Source organism: Anolis carolinensis, unplaced genomic scaffold (genome assembly GCF_035594765.1).
Source record: "Anolis carolinensis isolate JA03-04 unplaced genomic scaffold, rAnoCar3.1.pri scaffold_8, whole genome shotgun sequence".
Classification (NCBI taxonomy): Eukaryota; Metazoa; Chordata; class Lepidosauria; order Squamata; family Dactyloidae; genus Anolis; species Anolis carolinensis.
In genome coordinates, this window is record NW_026943819.1 from 9,192,239 (window position 1) to 9,213,991 (window position 21,753).

Genomic DNA, 21,753 nt, shown 5'->3' on the forward strand with positions numbered 1-21,753 from the left:
TATTTCTAGTATTTTTTCTAACATATCTCTTATTTCCTTCCAAAATTTCTTAGCCTTTCCACACGTCCACCACATGTGGTAGAAGGATCCTTCGTACTCTTCACACTTCCAGCATTTATTTCTTACATTTTTATAATATTTTCCTAATTTTTGTGGCGTCATATACCACCTAAAGGCCATCTTATACCAATTTTTGTGGTGGAGGCTCCTTCTTTTGAGGCTTTTAAACAGAGGCTGGATGGCTATCTGTCGGGAGTGCTTTGAATGCGATTTCCTGCTTCTTGGCAGGGGGTTGGACTGGATGGCCCATGAGGTCTCTTCCAACTCTACTATTCTATGATTCTATGATCTATGATTCCTTTAAGTCCGTTGTCTGTTACTCTTTTGAAAGTAGAAAAGTAGGAAAGTGTGAGTCAGAATTAGTTGAGCCAGGAAGGTAAACTCTGGCTTCTATAGGGAAGAGCAGCCTATTTCATCCAAGGATATCTTTTCCTTATTGTTAGCTGGGTTGCCTGGCTCTTTCTTAGTAGTCATACTTATTGCCCAGAGATCCACTTGTGGCAAAGGATGTGCTACATGTGCAAATCAGCCTCTTTTTCTCTATGTGAAATGGGAAGTATTTAAACATGGCTGTGAGTTGCCAAGTATGCTTTCTACATGCCAACCATCGATCTTTTAAAGGAGTTGTCAAAAACCGTCTGCCTGCTGTTTTTTATCCCACTCACTTGCACATAATGTGCTTCTCAATCGGCAGGGGAAAGGCTTTGTCAAGGAGAGCTTGAAGTGCATCGCAAGTGGCATCACGTCCAAGGTGTTCCTTGCTGTTCGGAGATGCTCTACGTTTCAGCGCTTGATTTCAGAAGTGCAGCAGGAATGTTACAAGAAGCTGGACATCTGCAATGTTGCCAGAAGGAACCCAGAAGCCATGGCAGAAGTAGTCCAGCTTCCAGACTATTTCTCTAACAGGTAAGCTGTTAAAATACACGATTCACTAGTTTCACTAAGTATCTTTAAGTAGCATGCAACTAAAGAAAAGGGGAAAAAACCCTGATTGATTTAATACCTACACTATTTGTTACGTACTTATTTTATTTCCTCAGTCGGTTGGTAATTAAGTATTTGAAAATGTATATTTTGGATGACAGTTCTTAAAATGTGTTGTTGAAGGCTTTCATGGCTGAAATCACTGGGTTGCTGTGAGTTTTCCGGGCTGTATGGCCATGTATGGCCAACAGGGGTCCTCAAACTTTTTAAACAGGGGGCCAGTTCACGATCCTTCGGACCATTGGAGGGCCGGACTATAGTTGGCCACCGAGCAATAATAATTAATAACAACAACAACAACAATAAAGAGGGTTGGAAGAGACCCCTTGGGCCATTTAGTCCAATCCCCTTCTACCCTTGTGCACCAAAAGCACAAGCAAAGCACCCCTGACAGATGGCCACCCAGCCTCAATGTTAATTATAATAATAATAATAATAATAATAATAATAATAATAATAATAATAATAAATGATGATGATGATGATAAAGTGGGTTGGAAGAGACCCCTTGGGCCATTTAATCCAACTCCTTCTGCTTTTGTGCATCAAAAGCACAAGCAAAGCATCCCTGACAGATGGCCACCCAGCCTCAATGTTTAACAATAATAATAATAATAATAATAATAATAATAATAATAATAATAATAATAATAATACGGGTTGTAAGAGAAGAAGAGACCCCTTGGGTCATTTAGCCCAACCCCCTTCTGCCGTGGGGGACGGATAAATAGCTTCGATGGGTCGCATCTGGCCCCTGGGCCTTAGTTTGGGGACCCCTGTTCTAGAAGCATTCTCTCCTGACGTTTCACCCACATTTGTGAACAAGTCTACATAAGGATAATAATAATAATCATCATCATCAACATCATCTTTATTCTTATACCCCGCCCCATCGGGGCAGCTTACATAGGGACAAGCCCGAACAACAACATAACATAGCATTACATGTATAAAATTTAACAGCAATATAAAACATTCCAACAATAAACAAAAACGACATAACAAGACAATTTCTTTAAAAGCCTGAGCATCAATTTTGCACACAGCAAAAGGGTGACTAGTTCAGAGCTCAAGGGTTTATAGATAAAATCAGAGTGAAAAAGGAGGAATACGGGGACAGGTTCCATTAAAGTGCTATAACATATGGGATAAGGAACAGTAATAAGGTGCCAGGCGATTTTGTAAACATAACCAGTAACAGTATGAAGACAAGTCTGAAGGGCCTATTCATTCAAACACCCTCAGCTAAGAAGCAGCCAGGCTTTGAAGCTGCAAGGCCATTCAATGCTAATCAAGGTGGCCAATTGCAACATGCACACTTGCCTCAAACAGACAAGAGTTCTTTCTCCCACTCTGGACATTTCACAGATATATAAACCCCACTTGCTTAGTTTCCAGCAGACCTCACAACCTCTGAAGATGCCTGCCATAGATGTGGGTGAAATGTCAGGAGAGAACATGGCCATACGGCCCGGAAAACTCACAGCAACCCAGTTCTTAAAGTCTCCAGCCAAATGGCCGGTAGCCCTGTTGCCTAGGAGAACTCAGAGAGTTGTAGTCCAAGAAGTAACTTTCTCCAAAATGGGCAAAAATGGAAAACTGGTATAGCAATACACAACTCATTCTCCCAGTGCTGGCCCTTATGTTACCAGCAAATCACAAGAGAGTGAGAGCTAAATAGCCGCAAGATCTGTGAAGTGCATACTAACTCCAAAAAAAAAAGGAAAAGGAAGCCAATGAAAAACCAGAATAACCTTACCCAGTGAGTTCCCTGACTGAGTAGGAGCAGAGTTGAACAATTTTCATGGAGTTTAGTTTTATAAAACAAAACAAAAAAAGAATAAAATAGAAGCTGTAAATAGGAAAAAAACAGAGCTTGGAGACATTAGTGCTATGGCTCAAGCAGTAATATGGATTCACAAAGTAATTTCATCAAATTTGCTGATTGCATAAAGTCCTAATGAGCTTTTCATCTCTCCTGTGCCCCCTCGTTGAAGGGAAGAGGTACACTGATGGGAGCATAATTTGGTTTAAAATTGACTCTCTTCCATTTTTTGTTCACATTCAGAATTAAGATATTCAGTGCTATAAAGGGTACTTCGCATTGTTTGCTGGGGATTTTCTTTCTCTAAATGAGGGATGACTTGCATATCTGGAGCAGTTATTGTGGGGTTGGAAAATGCTTCACATTCTTAAGTGTCTGGTTCTTTGGGAGCAGCTTTGGTGGAGATTGTCTTGTGAAGCCACTTCCACACTCCAGTTCACACACGCATACACGCCATATTACTGGGAAAAATCAGAACATTGAAATGTTGTTTTTATTACAGTATAATGTCCACAATCCCTGAAATGGCATGGCCACTTGCTATGAGGGTTGAGTGTTTATGGACATTATAGACCAGGCATGGACAAACTTTGGCCCTCCAGGTGTTTTGGACTTCAACTCCCACAATTCCCAACGCAATTCCCCGCTCAGCCTGAGACTGTTAGGAATTGTGGGAGTTGAAGTCCAAAACAAATGGAAGGCCAAAGTTTGCCCATGCCTGTTGTAGACCAACTCCCATTTTCCCAAGCTCTGGGAAGGATTTATAAGGCCAAACATAGTTTGATATGGGGCCGGACTGTGGCACAGGCTGGTAAGCAGCCATCTGCAATAAATCACTCTGACCATGAGGTCATGAGTTTGAAGCCAGCCAGTGGCAGGGTGAGCACTCGACAATTAAAACATATAAAATAGCCCCTGCTCGTTGCTGACCTAGCAACCCGAAAGATAGTTGCATCTATCAAGTAGGAAATTAAGGTACCACTTATAAAGTGGGGAGGCTAATTTAACTAATTTACGACTCCATAAAAATATCATCCAGTTGACGTTAGAATGAGGAAGTGCCGTCGTAGTGGATAATGAAGCAGCTGCTCCCCCCTGTGGCCGGAATCGAACATCCCCTCAGGAGAAGGTTAAATTGCCTCTGCGTCTGTCTCTGTCTGGGTTTTATGTGTATATGGGCATTGAGTGTTTGCCTTATATGTATACAATGTGAGTCCCCTTTGGGGTGAGAAGGGCGGAATATAAATACTGTAAATAAATAAATAAATTAATACATTTAGATTTCATCTTATGGGATTACTTGGTGACTACAGTTATGCTGAAAAGACAACTGTGTGTTAGACATTTCTAGGCAGCCAGATTCATGCTAAGGCAACTAAAGGCAGACATCCTAAGACCAGCAGCCTCCAAATGTGCCATATTGCAATTCCTTTCTTATCCAGCCAGTGATAAAAGTTGCAATGCTATGCATTTGAAGGGTCACACTTCGGGGAAGCCTTTCTTGAAGGAGTTATGCAGTTGATCAGTTGGAACATGAGGTCTGGCAGCTGAGAATGAAAATGACAAGGGAGTGGGGGCTGGTTGCAGAACTACTCCAGTTCTTAGGCATTTCCAGCCCCGACAGATTGCTTTCCCAGTGCATTGAGGGCTGGTCTGTGGATCTCTGCACAGCACAGGTACGGAATGGTGCAGCGGCATTTGTGATGTACAGTCAGCCTTCCATATTTGTGGTTTTGATTGTTTGTGGATTTCATAGAATCATAGATTTGGAAGAGACCTCATGGGTCATCCATTCCAACCCCCTGCCGAGAAGCAAGAAATCGCATTCAAAGCACCCCCCACAGATGGCCATCCAGCCTCTGTCTCTAAGAATCTTTAGGTCCTATGGTCATTTCACTTGATTAAAGTGACACCAAATGCAGTGGAGTTAGCATGGTCCTCTTTTCATGTGTTTAACCTACTAGCCAAATAGGGATTGAGTCACATCTATATTTCAGACTTTTCAGTGTTGTTGTCTGATGGCTAAGGAACAGCTTAGCTTGCTTTGGCTCAAGCTTAAATCTTGTCAGACCAATGACTGGTATGATTTCATTGCATTACAACAGGGGTCCCCAAACTTTTAAATCTGGGGACCAGTTCATGATCCTTCAGACCATTGGAGGGCGAGACTATAGTTGGCCACTGAGCAATAAATAATAATAATAATAATAATAATAATAATAATAATAATAATAATAATAATATATTTAGTCCAATCCCTTTCTGCCTTTGTGGACAAAAAGCATAAGCAAAGCACCCCTGACAGATGGCCTCCCAGGCTCAATGTTAATAATAATAATACAGTAGAGTCTCACTTATCCAACACTCGTTTATCCAACATTCTGGATTATTCAATGCATTTTTGTAGTCAATGTTTTCAAAACATCGTGATTATAACATGATGTTTTGGTGCTTCATTTGTAAAATCATAACCTAATTTGATGTTTAATAGGCTATTCCTTAATCCTTCCTTTTATTATCCAACATATTCACTTATCCAACATTCTGCCGGCCCGTTTATGTTGGATAAGTGAGACTCTACTGTAATAATAAAGAGGGTTGGAAGAGACCCCTTGGGCCATTTAACCCATCCCCCTTCTGCCTTTGTGCCGTGGGGCCGGATAAATGGCTTCAATGGGCCGCATGTGGCCCGTGGGCTGTAGTTTGGGGACCCTGGCATTACAATAACCCTTGGTCAAAAGCAGGAAAGATTGATGGATTGTCAGCACAGAAAACATTCCACATTTGCTGGGGTTAGGCTCACAAGGCTCTCCTCAAAGTGAAAAATACTAATATATCATGTTTTTTTACATGGGTGAACATCCCTCTTGGAATCTCTAGGTCTTCCAGCATGACTTTATGATCATAGAATCACATTGGATGAACTAAATATTCTTGGAAAGATCTTTTCTCAAAATACTTCAAGGTTCTCCATGTTACTCTGTGGTCAATCTCTAGCAAAACTTGACCATAGAATTGCCCTGGAGGATCTACACCAGGTTTGCAAACCCTGCGGCCCTCCAGATACTTGAGCCTTTGAATCCAAGAAGACATAACCAATTTGTCCATATTGGGAAAATGGATTATGACCTGTTAGGATCACAACCTGTTAGGCTATTGGATTAGGACCTGTTAGGATTATAACCTAATGGGTAGCAGAGTTTCAGGAGTGTTACTTTAGTTTATTGGGTAATGGATAATCACTGGGCGTATAGATATCTTGTTTCTATTCAGTGCTCTCAGCAGATAAAGAGTAGACTTCTTTTAAAGTAACATGTTTGTTTTACTCACAGCTTCATGTATTTAAATATACAGGTACATTTCATGTCAGGTTAATCTTTAAAATGTTTCAGTTTGTATCTTTAACTTATGGCCTTTAACAGTCTCTTTAAAACTACAGTAAAGTCTTGCTTAATTAAAATTAAAAAAAATATAAAATAGCCCCTTCTCGTTGCTGACCTAGCAACCCGAAAGATAGTTGTATCTATCAAGTAGGAAATTAAGGTACAGTAGAGTCTCACTTATCCAACATAAACGGGCCGGCAGAATGTTGGATAAGCGAATATGTTGGATAATAAGGAGGGATTAAGGAAAAGCCTATTAAACATTAAATTAGGTTATGATTTTACAAATTAAGCACCAAAACATCATGTTATACAACAAATTTGACAGAAAAAGTAGTTCAATACGCAGTAATGTTATGTAGTAATTACTGTATTTACGAATTTAGCACCAAAATATCATGATATATTGAAAACATTGACTACAAAAATGCCTTGGATGATCCAGAATGTTGGCTAAGTGAGTGTTGGATAAGTGAGACTCTACTGTATATTGCTTTGTACAACTCTCTTTAATAACAGTCTACTTCCAGGAAAAACACAAGCCTCAACAGTTTTCTAACTTCCTACACTGACATCTGCACTCTAACAGACTCAAACCTCAATGTCTTCTAACTCCTAACACTGGCTTCTGCACTCTAGCAGACTCAAGCCTCAACGGACTTCTAACTTCTAATATTGGCTTCTGTACTTAAATAGACTCAAGCCTCAACTGTTTTCTTACCATCATCCTTTAAAAACTGAACATTTTTTCAGTCACATGGTCACTCCTGCTTTAAGTACATAGAGCTAAGAAACTGTAAACCAAATAAGACATACACTTCAGGACATAAAATGACACATTATAAAACAGAAAAAAAACATTCAATAGAGGAGGCTTGAGAAGGTTGCTATCTCCAACAGTCCAATGGTCAAGAATTCTGGGAACCAGGATTCAGCACCTTGGATAGCAGTGTCAGCCTTGGTGAGCCCCAGTATTGTCTCAAGGGCCCATGTGCTGACACCAGTCTTGTTTGCCATTGACCTAATGGACACCTACCATAGTACAGATTGAAATGACGATTCTCTTGGGCTGCTGCACAGGCTTAAATACCCTAAAGGCACCAGATTGAAGATTATATTTCAGAGGAGCAACTGGCAGAACCACCTCCAAATATTCCTTGCTTAAGAAAACCTTATGAAATTAATGGGTGAATTTCATAAGGTGATATGAAATTCACCTTATGAAAGTCAACAGGCTTATCACTATAAGCCTGCTTGCTTATGGTGATAAGTCCTACAGGCAACCTGAAGGCAAGCATACACACAGTTTCGAAGCCTGAATAAAGCTAATGCAAGTATATTTATGGCACCAAAATGAAAATGAAAACATGGTGCCTGCTGTTAGGTATTTTGTTGTTGTTTCATCCAAATTCCACAAATTTGTGTGGTTCTTACCCTGTTTCCCCGAAAATAAGACAGTGTCTTATATTAATTTTTGCTCCCAAAGATGTTCTAGGTCTTATTTTCAGGGGATGTCTTATTTTTCCACAAAGAAGAATTCACATTTTTGGCTGAATTTTTTAAAAATGAACATTTATTATCTACTGTACAGTAGTTGTCATCACAAACCAGCATAACCAAACTGTGAATCCTTTCAAGAATGTCTATACTATATTTTATTGCTATACTGTTTTTAAATTACTGTTTTAAATTTCTGTTCGTATGTAAATTTACGTTGTTGTTGGGCTTGTCCCTGTGTAAGCTGCCCTGAGTCCCTTCTGGGAGATGGAGGTGGGATACAAGAATAAAGTTATTATATTATTACTAGCTGTGCCCGGCCACGCGTTGCTGTGGCGAAGTCTGGTGGTATGGGAAATAAAGTATTGAGGAATTGGTGGTAGTTAAGGTAAAGGGTAAAGGTTTTCCCCAGACATTAAGTCCAGTCGTGTCTTACTCTGGGGGTTGGTGCTCATCTCCATTTCTAAGCCGAAGAGCCGGCGTTGTCCGTAGACTCCTCCAAGGTCATGTGGGATGACTACATGGAGCGGCGTTACCTTCCCGCCGGAGCAGTACCTATTGATGCACTCACATTTGCATGTTTTCGAACTTCTGGGTTGGCAGAAGCTGGAGCTAACAGTGGGGGCTCTCTCCGCTCCCCCAATTCAAACCTGCGGCCTTTCAGTCCAGAAGTTCAGCAGCTCAGCGCTTTAACATGCTGCGCCATCAGGGGATATTATTTCCTAAAGGTTGTGAATATACAATATTTCTGATTGGTTTTTTTTGTTTGTTGGAGGCAAGTATGAATGCTGCAATTAGGAAAAATGATTAGGATGTAATGGCCTTGCAGCTTTAAAGCCTGGCTGTTTCCTCCCTGAGTGAATTTTTTGTTGGGAGGTGTTAGCTGGCCCTGATTGTTTCCTGTCTGGAATTCCCTTGATTTCAGAGTGGTGTTTGTGATATTTTATGTGCTTCTACTGTCTGTGGCCCTGAGAAAACAGAGGATTTTCCAGACTTTGATGATGGGAATACTTTGTTGGGAGGTGTTAGCTGGCCCTGATTGCTTCCTGTCTGGAATTCCCTTGTTTTCAGAGTGGTGTTGTTTGTGATATTTTATGTGCTTCTACTGTTTGTGGCCCTGAGAAAACAGGATTTGCCAGACTTTGATGATGGGAATACTTTGTTGGGAGGTGTTAGCTGGCCCTGATTCTTTCCTGTTTGGAATTCCCCTGTTTATTTACTGTCCTGGTTTTAGAGATTATATTGTTCTGCATTATTCTATCCCAGTAATTATTTCATATTAAAGAAGAATGTCACTTATCCAACATTCGCTTATACAATGTTCTGGATTATCCAACGCAGTCTGCCTTTTCATAATGTTTTTTGTAGTCAGTGTTTTAAATTCATTGTGATATTTTAGTGGTAAATTTGTAAATACAGTACAGTAGAGTCTCACTTATCCAACATAAACGGGCCGGCAGAATGTTGGATAAGCGAATATGTTGGATAATAAGGAGGAATTAAGGATAAGCCTATTAAACATCAAATTAAGTTATGATTTCACAAATTAAGGACCAAAACATCATGTTAGACAACAAATTTGGAAGAAAAAGTAGTTCAATACACAGTAATTCTATGTAGAAATTACTGGATTTATGAATTTAGCACCAAAATATCACGATATATTGAAAGCATTGACTACAAAAATGCATTGGATAATCCAGAACGTTGGATAAGCGAGTGTTGGATAAGTGAGACTCTACTGTAAATACTACATAGCATTACTGCGCATGGAACTACTTTTTCTGTCAAATTTGTTGTATAATATGATGTTTTGGTGCTTAATTTGTATAATGATTACCTAATTTGATGTTTAATTGGCTTTTCCTGAATCCCTTCTTATTATCCAACATATTCACTTATTCTGCCGGCCTGTTTACGTTGGATAAGTGAGACTCTACCGTATATTTCTAATCTTATATTATCTGCTCAGAACTGGATTATGTGAGGCCCCTTCTTCACAGCTGTATAAAATGCACACTGAAGTGGATTATATGGTAGTGCGGAGTCAAGATAATCCAGTGCAAAGCAGATAATATAAGATTATAAATGGGTTATATAGCTGTGTGGAAGGGCCTTGAGTCTACACTGCCATATAATCCAGTGCAAATTAGATAATCTGTGGAAGAAGCCTAAGTGAGGCCTAAATCTGCCTGTCCCCTAACTGAAACCTGGCTGTCCCTTGGTTGCTAGGCAACCAAGTGGGCAGAGATTAGCCCTCTAAACTGGCAGCAATTGGATAAAAAAAATATTGCTCTCCCTCTAATTAGGACTTTATTTTTCTTTTCTTTTTGTTGTATCAACCTTGAGGCGTGGATGATGGGTTGTGTTGTCAAATTTTGAGGTTGGGGGGCCTGTACTTTTGTTGTTTTGTGAATTGCCGTGATGCCATCACTCTTTTATATATATATAGATTATTATTATTTCTTGTTACTACCTTTATTTCCATGTAAAACAATCTATGGTATGTACATTTACCGATCCTGCATGCTTCCAAACAAAAACTTTACTAGGTCTTACTTTTGGGGGAGACCTTATATTTAGCAATTCAGCAAAACGTCTACTAGGTCTTATTTTCTGGGGATGTCTTATTTTAGGGGAAACAGGGTAGTTGTAGTCAACTGTTTGATCTGTCTTTAATATCTTACTCTAACTTGGCAAATGATTGAATGGCCTTTTAGAATGTTTACATTGTTTTTGTACTGCTTTCAGGTGGCTAAATTAATGCTACTATACTGCCTTGAGATGGCATGATATTTGGGGGCGGGGGAGGATATTAATACTCTAATAAAGAAATGTATACATTGAGTGGCCTGGAGTAAAGGGGGAGATACAAAGGTCACTCATAAGCAAGCAAACATGGAGACAATAATAATAATAATAATAATAATAATAATAATAATAATAATAATAATAATAACTTTATTTGTATATCCCGCCCCATTTCCCCGAAGGGACTCGGAGCGGCTTACATGGGGCCATGCCCGACACAACAATACAATAACAGTAATAAGACAATAAAACAAAATCGCATCAATAAAACGTCAACATCAGTAAAACAGTAATAAAAGTCAGTCATAAAAGTCATAACTGTCCTTATCTTGACAGGTATTATAACAAGCTCTTGAAAAGCTTATTGGAATGTGATGAAGAGACGGTGAGGACCGTAAAGGCCAGCCTCATGGCCAAAATTGGACCAGACATGGCCAGCCTTTTCAATACACTGCAGACGGATCACTGTGCCCGAATCCAGCCGAGAGCAGACTTCAGCCGGAGGCGCATCGCCGAGCCCCAGAAGCTCAAAATCTACTTCAGGAATCTCCAAGGCGAGGGCCTGGCTCAACCCCATATGAAGCGTACTTCTTCAGAAAGCGTGTGATAGTCACGAAAGCGTAGGGAATCCAAGCTCTACCAAAGTTGGAAAATTATTCCTTTGGTTTTGTTTTTCTTTAGCATTCACAACATGCCAGAAAATGTACTGTAACTGATTCTGAAGGACACTGAGCCAGTCTATACATCCATTCAACAAAGCACTTCCATGCGGTCCAGTCCTTTTGGGATTGCTACAAATCACAATTGCGGGGAATAGCGGAGACCTGACAAAGCCACCTCTGAGTATTCCTTACCTAAATCTATGAAATTGATTGGTTAACTGTGTCAACAGGCAACTTAACGTATTTAGCATCCTGTAACAACAAACCTGAATCTATCTGAACATTCCTTTTAAACCTAGTCTCTGAGACAATACCATTGCAACCTATTTCAGTCACCCAATTTGACAGGGACTTTTTGAATGGCCCCATTAGCCTGGAATTCTGGAAATCTGAACTGCATGCTTGGTATGAATGTATAGACTGGTTCCTGGAAACTAGTTTTAGGTTTTTAAATTTCTATTTCCAGCCCCTGCTCTTCAGGTTTCTGGTTAGGGAACAAATCTTCCTCAAATGGAAGCACTCTTTTTGTCTTTCCTGCCTCTCTCTCTGCACAGAAATCCAGTCAATCGGTGGCTTGTCACAGAAAAAGCCGTAAAGCACTTCTCCAGTAAACACCAAACTTTCTCTGTCCCGTACTTTGAAAGCCATTGCGATTTGACCATTCGTAGAGCTGTAATGTTCCTAATCCTTGATCGATCCAAAAATGCATTTGTTGCACATCATCGGTATGTCTGGAGCTTGTGTTACGACTATGGTGGCTGGAGAGAAATAAGAAAAAATATGGACCCGTGGTCCTAAAGCTGTGGTCTTAATTTTCTCAGGTCTGAGAGTCCCTTAAATGCATGCTTTAAACCAGGTAATGGAAATTTGCCCATTATAGTTACGGCCTAAGAAGCTTGTGATCATGCTCCTTATTCTCCATTTGAATGAAGATCACCCTCAATATGTTTCTTGAGTCAACAATTTTGATTTTTAGATCATTTTCTTTTCTGTTCTCTCCTTCCAAAAGTGAGTCATTTTGCCAAACATTTTTCTTCTTTTTCCTGGGGGCAGCTGACGTTTTCTCCTGTCAATGCCCTAAAATGACAGTAGATCCAGGGCTTTGCAGGAGGAGGCAGTTTGGCTGCTGGTCTCCTTTGTTGCAGTTACTGTTGCCACTGCTGCCTCTATTTATAGCAGAACTGCATTGCTATCCTTGCGAATGGAAAATTCCACTTCCCAACATGAATGTAGGCAAGGTTGCACATGACTGAATGCTCTTCCGTGCATGCATCCAGTCAATGTCAACAAATTCCCGAACTTTGAAGTTGGTATTCAACTCAGGTACAAAGCATTGTGTTGATGCTCTTGCTTTCTTGGTAGTATCTATGGAAGAGTGTATTGTCGGAGGCTTTCTTGGCTGGAATCACTGGGTTGCTGTGAGTTTTCTGGGCTGTATAGCCATGATCCAGAAGCATTCTCTCCTGACATTTCACTGACATTTTTATTTATTTACAGTATTTATATTCTGCCTTTCTCACCCCGAAGGGGACTCAGGGTGGATCACATTGTACACATATAGGCAAACATTCAATGCCATATAACATAAAACAGAGACAGACGCAGAGGCGATTTAAACCTTCTCCAACTTCCTGAGGGTATGCTTGATTCCAGCCACAGGGGGAGCAGTTGCTTCATCATCCACTGTGATGGCACTTCCTCATTCCAACAGCGGCTGGATGATTTTTATGGTGTCGTAAATTAGCCTCCCCACATATAAGTGGTACCTACATTTCCTACTTGATAGATGCAACTATCTTTCGGGTTGCATAGGTCAGCAACGAGCAGGGGCTATATTTTATTTGTAATTGTCGGGTGCTCACCCCGACATGGGCTGGCCTCAAATTTATGACCTCTTGGTCAGAGTGATTTATTGCAGCTGGCTGCTAACCAGCCTGCGCCACAACCCGGCCCCTATCATCTATAGGCTTGACATCTATAATAGGCATCCAACAGACCCCACAACCTCTGAAGATGTCTGCCATAGATGTGGGCAAAACATCAGGAGAGGATGCTCCATGAACATGGCCCAAAAAACCCACAGCAACCATATGGAAGAGTGTCCATTCAGTCATGGTAGCACTTACCTGCAGTTTGAATTGAGAATGCCAGTATGAGGTTTATTCCATTTTTATATGGTTCCTTCTTTGTGGTAGGGAAAAGTATTCCATGTCTAGCTAAGCATGATGGGTGTTACAATGAAATGCATCCCAAGGGAACCATGTTGGAAAAGTCCACCCCATTTAGAGGTGACTCCAGCTGTTGGATAGCTATTGCATGACTTCTGTCCAAGCAAATAATCTTACGTACTGTATCTCCACTTAAAGCTTTAAAGCAAAGAACCTTGATCAAAAGCATACGTTGTCTTAAGGATAGGATCTCAAGTCATGTTCTGTTGTGTAAACAGGACCATGTTTGTAGTGTACATAACTTCCAGCAGTGCCTGGGGTCTTGAAGTGGCACAACATAATTTTGTTGCTTACATGTTAACTTTATTATGTATGGCTTCATGTTGTAGGGTTTTGTTTGCCTAAGAAGAGTCGAATTAGTGAAAGATTGCATCTACTAAAAGCACAGTAAGGTATTAGGTCAGGAATGGTGGACCAAAGTCCTATCAATGTTGCTGGCCTCTAGATCACATCATTCTCAATCTTTGGTCCAATCTGTTTTGTCGAAGGCTTTCATGGCTAGAATCACTGGGTTACTGTGAGTTTTCTGGGATGTCTGGCCATGTTTAAGAAGCATTCTTTCCTGGCGTTTCGCCCACATCTATGGCAGGCATCCTCAGAGGTTGTGAGGTCTGTTGGAAACTAGCTAAGTGAGGTTTATAAATATGTGGAAAGTCCAGAATAACTCTTGTCTGTTTGAGACAAGTGTGAATGTTGCAATTGATCACTTTGAGTAGCATTGAATGACCTTCCTGGCTGCTTCCTGCCTGAGGGGATCCTTTGTTTGGAAGTGTTAGCTGGCCCTAATTGTTTCATGTCTGGAATTGCCCTGTTTTCAGAGTGTTGTTCTTTACTTACTGTCCTGATTTTAGAGTATTGTGATATAGGTAATACTCAGACTACAAGAGAAGCCACTGAAATCCACAAGCATGTGGACAAATTCAACAGGAATAAGGAAATAATGAAAATGAACAAAATCTGGCTACCAGTATTAAAAACATGAAACAATCGGCCAGTTAACACCTCCCAACAAAAGATTCCTTCAGGCAGGAAGCGGCCAGGCTTTGAATCTGTAAGATCAATCAATGCACATCAAGCAGGCCAATTGCAACATTCACACTTACAGTAGATTCTCACTTATTCAAGCTAAACAGGCCGGCAGAACCTTGGATAAGCAATTATCTTGGATAATAAGGAGGGATTAAGGAAAAGCCTATTAAACATCAAATTAGGTTATGATTTTACAAATTAAGCACCAAAACATCATGTTATACAACAAATTTGGCAGAAAAGTAGTTCAATGTGCAGTAATGCTATGTAGTAATTACTGTATTTACGAATTTAGCACCAAAATATCACGATGTATTGAAAACATTGACTACAAAAATGTATTGGATAATTCAGAACCTTGGATAAGCGAGTCTTGGATAAGTGAGACTCTACTGTACCTCAAACAGACAAGAGTTCTTTCTTCCAACTTGGACTTTCCAAAGAGATATAAACCCCACTTGTCTAGTTTCCAACAGAAAACCTCTGAGGATGCCTGCCATAGATGTGGGTGAAACGCCAGGAGAGAATGTTTCTGGAAGATGGCCATACAGCCTGGAAAACTCACAGCAACCCTTTGGTCCAACTGTTGGGGCCGGTGCTAGAAACCGAAGTCCAGACTTGTGTGGAGTGCTGCAGACTCTTCACCTGTACATCAGATTTCTAGTGTCCACAGAGAGTCCAAAGCTGTGAGCCCATGGAAACTATCTATCGGAAGAGTGAGGAAGCTGTAGCATCCATTGGTTGTTTAACTAGAAGTCCTGGAATCCATTTCCATTGGTTATGCTGGGTTCGGTTGATTAAAACTGTGCCAAAGTTTCACCATTCTCGGCTAGCCAGACCCATTGCACTCTATGGGATATACTTCTGTGTAAAAGTCTCAGTCCCTGGAGTGATGCCAGTCCTTGATATATTTCAAGTAAAGAACGAAACAGTTGAGGAAAAACCTTGGATGGTTCCAACATCAAATAGTGTGAGAAGCTCAGTTTGGATTCTCCTTTATTTGGCTATAAGGCACGTGGTTATAACAGCTAAGTAAACTGTTGGAGCAGTGCCAGTATAACTGAAACTTGAGTTGGTGTAGAGAGAATTGAACTGATTTAACATACCGCAATTCAGAATATTTATGGCTGCAGCATTATAATTTCTGCATAACAGTGCAGCCCAGTTCTAGAGAGACCTTGTTGTTTGAGCTTTATTGAATTAGGGATGACACTTTGGTCAAGACTCAGGGGTTCAAGGAGAAAAGGGACGTCAGTTGACTGGTCTGTGTAAGGTTCACACACAGTCCAACAGAAAAGAGAATCCCTTCCATCAAAGCATTTCAGGGCCGGTTTTTCTCCTGATCTGTTTGTCTAAGCCAGGCCTGGGCAAACTTCGACCCTCCTGTTAGGAATCATGGGAGTTGAAGTCCAATACACCTGGAGGGCCAACGTTTACCCAGGCCTAGTCTAAGCCATGCTTCGTGGTTCCCATGAAAAACTGGGTTTCTCAACATGTGCACTTAGAAAATGTTCAGGTGGAATGTAAACTGGCGTTTTATGCATTGCACTTTCCAAATATTTTGTGTGTGTGAAGAAATCATTTTTCTGCTCAACTTTGAGCACTGTTTGACCAACACATTGGAGAATGTGTTGTCGAAGGCTTTCATGGCCGGGATCACAGGGTTGTTGTATGTCTTTCGGGCTGTGTGGCCATGTTCCAGAAGTATTCTCTCCTGACGTTTCGCCCACATCTATGGCAGGCATCCTCAGAGGTTGTGAAGTATGGATAAACTAAGTAAGGAAAGGAAAGAATATATATCTGTGTAGAGTCCAGGGTGTGGCAAGAGTCCTTTGTCACATTCAACCAGAGAAATCAGCCATAGTAGAGCATTTGATGAACCAGCCTGGACACAGGATATTATTTGAAAACACAGAAATGCTGGACCATTCCAACAACTACCCTTTTCCCCCTAAAATAAGACATCCCCAGAAAATAAGACCTAGTAGAGGTTTTGCTGAATTGCTAAATATAAGGCCTCCCCCAAAAGTAAGACCTAGTAAAGTTTTTGTTTGGAAGCATGCAGAATCGGTAAATGTACATACCATAGATTGTTTTACATGGAAATAAAGGTAGTAACAAGAAATATTAATAATAATATAACTTTATTCTTGTATCCCACCTCCATCTCCCAGAAGGGCAGCTTACACAGGGACAAGCCCAACAATAACATAAATTTACATATGAACAGAAATTTAGAACAGTAATTTAAAAACAGCATAGCAATAAAATATAATATAGACATTCTTGAAAGGATTCACAGTTTGGTTATGCTGGTTTGTGATGACAACTATTGTACAGTAGATAATAAATGTTCATTTTTTAAAAGATTCAACCAAAAATGTGAATTCTTCTTTGTGGAAAAATAAGACATCCCCTGAAAATAAGACCTAGAACATCTTTGGGAGCAAAAATTAATATAAGACACTGTCTTATTTTCGGGGAAACAGGGTATCATGTCAGACTACACAGAGAAGCCATTGAAATCCACAAGCATGTGGACAACTTCAACAGAAAGGAGGAAACCATGAAAATGAACAAAATCTGGCTAGCAGTATTACAAAACTCTTAAATCAAAACAATAGATGGGAACCAACACTCTGAGGGCAGAGGACAGCTAATGACTGAACAAAGGATGCCCCCAGGCAAGAGACAAAAACCTTTCCAATGCTAATTAGGGTGATTAACTGAAACATTAATGCTGGCTTCCCAGTGACAAAGGACTCTTGCCACACCCTGGACTCTACACAGATATATATTCTTTCCTTTCCTTACTTAGTTTATCCATACCTCACAACCTCTGAGGATGCCTGCCATAGATGTGGGTGAAACGTCAGGAGAGAATACTTCTGGAACATGGCCACACAGCCCGAAAGACATACAACAACCCACATTGGAGAATGTTTGGGTATGTGATAGGGAGGTGTTTGGGTACATGATAGGGAAGTATATTCACGCACATGGAAAGCTTGCTTGAATACAAAGGCGATTGCGTTCCCACTAAATCAGTGATTCTCAAGGTGTTTTGTCCTACAACTCCCAGAAATCCCAGGCAGTTTACCAGCTGTTAGGATTTCTGGGAGTTGAAAGCCCAAACGTCTGGGGACCCACGGGCTGAGAACCACTGCTCTAAATCCTGACCCATGGAAACAAGCCGGGAAGAGTTCCTTTTGATTTCCCCATAACTTCCATGTCCTAGGCTTTGGAGAACCTCTGAAAAGGCTTATTACCCTTCTTGGAGAACCATTTAATGCAAAAGCAATAGGATGTTTTAACCACAAAAGCCTTTAAATAGTAATTTGCTGCAAGATCAGGGGCAGCAGCGCCTTGACTTTTTAAGCTGTCTTCGTTTCCATGAACGCGGCTCTAGGAAATCCTATTCCAGGGTTATAAGCAGAAGAAGAAATTACTCGTTGGGAGTATTTTTTTATATTCTGTGTTGATGCCGTCGAATCTAGATGTAGAACACAATCCAAACACTGCTTCAGGTATATTAGATGGCAGTTTACTTCCATCCTTTCTATGCTTTAATTCAGGCATGAGCAAACTGTGGCCCTCCAAGGGTTTTGGACTACAACTCCCACCATTCCTAACAGCCTCAGGCCCCTTCCTTTTCCCCCTCAGCCGCTTAAGCGGCTGAGGGGGAAAAGGAAAGGGCCTGAGGCTGTTAGGAATGGTGGGAGTTGTAGTCCAAAACCATTTGCCCATGCCTGCTTTAACTAGTGTTGTCATCAAGAGATGAAGCAAAATCCTTATTCCCTTGGAGACTTTTCTGGGTCTCTTTTGGGGAATGACTTTGGATTTTGTAGAAACGAACCCAAAGTCTGCATTACTCAGAAAAAAAGTAATATTATACTGCAGGGGTCCCCAAATTAAGGCCCAGGGGCCGGATGCGGCCCTCCAAGGTCATTTACCTGGCCCCTGTCCTAAACCTCAGTCTACCTGGTCTTTTGGGGTCTCTTTGCTTACTTATGGCCTTATGAGATCGTCTAGATGGTCTTTGAAGATCTCTTTGCTTAGCTACGCCCTTATGAGACCATCTAGATGGCTTTTGGAGATCACTTTCCTTACCTATGGTCATATGAGACCATCTAGATGACTTTTGAGGGTCCCTTTCCTTACCTATGGTTTTATTAGATTGTCTAGATGGCCTTTGAGGGTCCCTTTCCTTACCTATGGTCTTATGAAACCATCTGGATAGTCTTTGAGGGCCCCTTTCCTTATCTATGGTCTTCTGGTGACCCTGATGAGATCATCTAGATGGCCTTTGAGGGCCCCTTTTCTTACCTATGGTCTTATGAAACTATCTAAATTGGCTTTGAGGGTCCCTTTTCTTACCTATGATTTTATGTGATTGTCTAGATGGCCTTTGGGGACTCCTTTCCTTACCTATGGTCTTATGAAACCATCTAAATGGGCTTTGAGGGTCCCTTTCCTTATCTATGGTCTTCTGATGGCCTGATGAGATCATCTACATGGCCTTTGAGGGTCCCTTTCCTTACCTATGGTTTTATGTGATTGTCTAGATGGTCTTTGGCGACTCCTTTCCTTACCTATGGTCTTATGAAACCATTTGTATGGTCTTTGAGGGTCTCTTTTCTTATCTATGGTCTTCTGATGGCCTGATGGGATCATCTAGATGGCCTTTGAGGGTCCCTTTCCTTACCTATGATTTTATGTGATTGTCTAATGACCTTTGAGGGTCCCTTTCCTTACCTATGGTCTTATCAAACCATCAGGATGGTCTTTGAGGGTCCCTTTTCTTATCTATGGTCTTCTGATGGCCTGATGAGATCATCTAGATGGCCTTTGAGGGTCCCTTTCCTTACCTATGGTTTTATGTGATTGTCTAGATGGCCTTTGGGGACTCCTTTCCTTACCTATGGTCTTATGAAACCATTTGTATGGTCTTTGAGGGTCTCTTTTCTTATCTATGGTCTTCTGATGGCCTGATGAGATCATCTAGATGGTCTTTGAGGGTCCCTTTCCTTACCTATGGTCTTATGAAACCATCTAAATGGTCTTTGGAGGTCTCTTTGCTTACCTATGGTCTTATGAAACCATCTGGATGGTCTTTGAGGGTCTCTTTTCTTATCTATGGTCTTCTGATGGCCTGATGAGATCATCTAGATGGCCTTTAAGGTCCCTTTCCTTACCGATGATCTAATGAGACCATCTAGATGGTCTTTGGAGGTCTCTTTGCTTACCTATGCTCTTATGAGATCGTCCAGATCAGGGGTCACCAAACTAAGGCCCGTGGGCCGGATGCGGCCCTCCAAGGTCACTTACCTGACCTCTGTCCTAAACTTTAGACTTAGGGTTGACCTAAGTCTGAAATGACTTGAAGGCACACAAAAACAATCCTAATTTTGGACTATTTCATCATAGTCCGGCCCCCCAAAAGTCTGTGGGACTATGAATCGGCCTTCCACTTAAAAAGTTTGAGGACCCCTGTTATACTGGGTCATTTTGCATTTAAGGCTTTCCTTCGTGCTCCCTAACCTCCCTACAAATTCTGGGAATTTAGGGAATATGAAATCCTGGTTCCACTTTACTCTTTTTTTTAGTTTAGTAAAGAAATTGGATTTTTGTCTTGAGTACCTATGCCATTTTAAGTGAACGCATGACGTAGAATGCCTACATAGGGCTTTTGACACAATGGAAAAAATCCTTCTAAAATAAGGCACAGATGTTGGAAGATGGAAAGTAATGGGTTGCTATGAGTTTTCTGGGCTGTCTGGCCATGTTCCAGAAGCATTCTCTCCTGACATTTCGCCCACATCTATGGCAGGCATCCTCAGAGGTTGTGAGGTCTATAGGAAACGAGGCAAGGTTTATATATCTGTGGAATAATGTCTATGGTGGTAGAAAGAACTCTTACTTGTCCATTGAGATTAATAATTTGAGCTACCTGTACTGAAGTTTTATTTTTTGTGTCAGGAGCGACTTGAGAAACTGCAAGTCACTTCTGGGGTGAGAGAATTGGCTGTCTGCAAGGATGTTGCCCGGATGTTTTGATGTTTTTACCATCCTTGTGGGAGGCTTCTCTCATTTCCCCGCATGGAGCTAGAGCTGATAGAGGGAGCTCATCCGCGCTTTCGTTGGGTTGGATTCGAACCGGCAACCTTCAGGTCAGCAACCCAATCTTCAAGTCATCAGTCTTGCCAGCACAAGGGTTTAACCCACTGAATGCATCAAAGCAGTTTTTATATGCCCATTGTCTTAATGTTACCACTGAAATGGTTGGAAACAAGAGGTTGCAGTATGAGATCACAGTAAGAGTTAATAAATAGTGCATTCAGGAATCCACAAATGGTTCATTCTTAAATCTATTCGGACTTCTATCCGTTCCACCCCACACTGGAAGTTGGCTTATCTATTTTTTAAAAAAACCCACAATGCATGATTTATTTGTATTTTTTCGCACTTTAGATTATTTGTGCCATTTCTACACACAGAAGAGACATATATATAGTATGTATTTATAATTTAATTTTTGCCATGTACTGGAATAAACAGTGAGCATATCTGGTATATGTCATTATTTATTAAACTGCATATTTTTTTTCTTTAGAAAAAAAAGCGCAAAACTCCATTTGTTCAGATAATGATTGTTTGGAGGAAAAAAAAACCTACTGCAGCAATGAGAAAAGATGCAAGTTATTTTCTCTGCTTATTTTTATAATGAAATGATGCATAACGTTATAAAGCATATGGTTGATTCCTTCTAAGAGTTAAATTAAAAGAAAATGGCCCATGCAAAGTGTCTGCCTTTTCTTTTTTAAAAACAAAAACAAAACAAGTCTTTGTTAAGCTTCATCCCGGGTCGTCCTTTGCATGTGACCAGAACAGCTGGATGCATGTGAAACTACAAGCAAAAGAAGAAAGTTTCTCCAATGAAAGCTGGTTTTATTTGATTACTAGAGGTGTGCAAATAAATCTGATGTTGTCATAAGTCGTATGAAATTCATTAAATTTCGTGCATACGAATCGCTATCCGAAATATCCAGGAAAGGTGTGAGGGGAATTTAAAAATTGAAAAATTCGCCAATAATTGAATCTGCAAAGAGGACTAAAGTAAGTAAAAATGTGCTAAGTTGAAGTTATGTGCTTGTGTGTCACAAAGACAGGTGGACATTCAAGGAGACTGCTGCTGTAGCTTTTTGGGGGGATAAATTGTTTTGGTCTAAACTTTTTAAAATCCCCAAAAATCTGTAGATGTGTGAATCTTTCTG

The 21,753-nt window shown here is 40.7% G+C and overlaps 1 protein-coding gene across 2 annotated transcripts in view; it reads left to right on the top strand.

Moving 5' to 3' along the window:
• stc1 (stanniocalcin 1) overlaps positions 1–21,281 on the top strand; it is a 42,224-nt gene extending 20,943 nt beyond the window's left edge. For both annotated transcript variants that reach the window (XM_062960945.1, XM_062960944.1), the window contains exons 3-4: positions 755–966; positions 10,897–21,281. In XM_062960945.1, coding sequence (XP_062817015.1) covers positions 755–966; positions 10,897–11,167 — 483 coding nt within the window. In that variant the 3' untranslated portion in view covers positions 11,168–21,281. The remainder of the gene's footprint in view (positions 1–754; positions 967–10,896) is intronic.
• Positions 21,282–21,753: the final 472 nt, after the last annotated feature.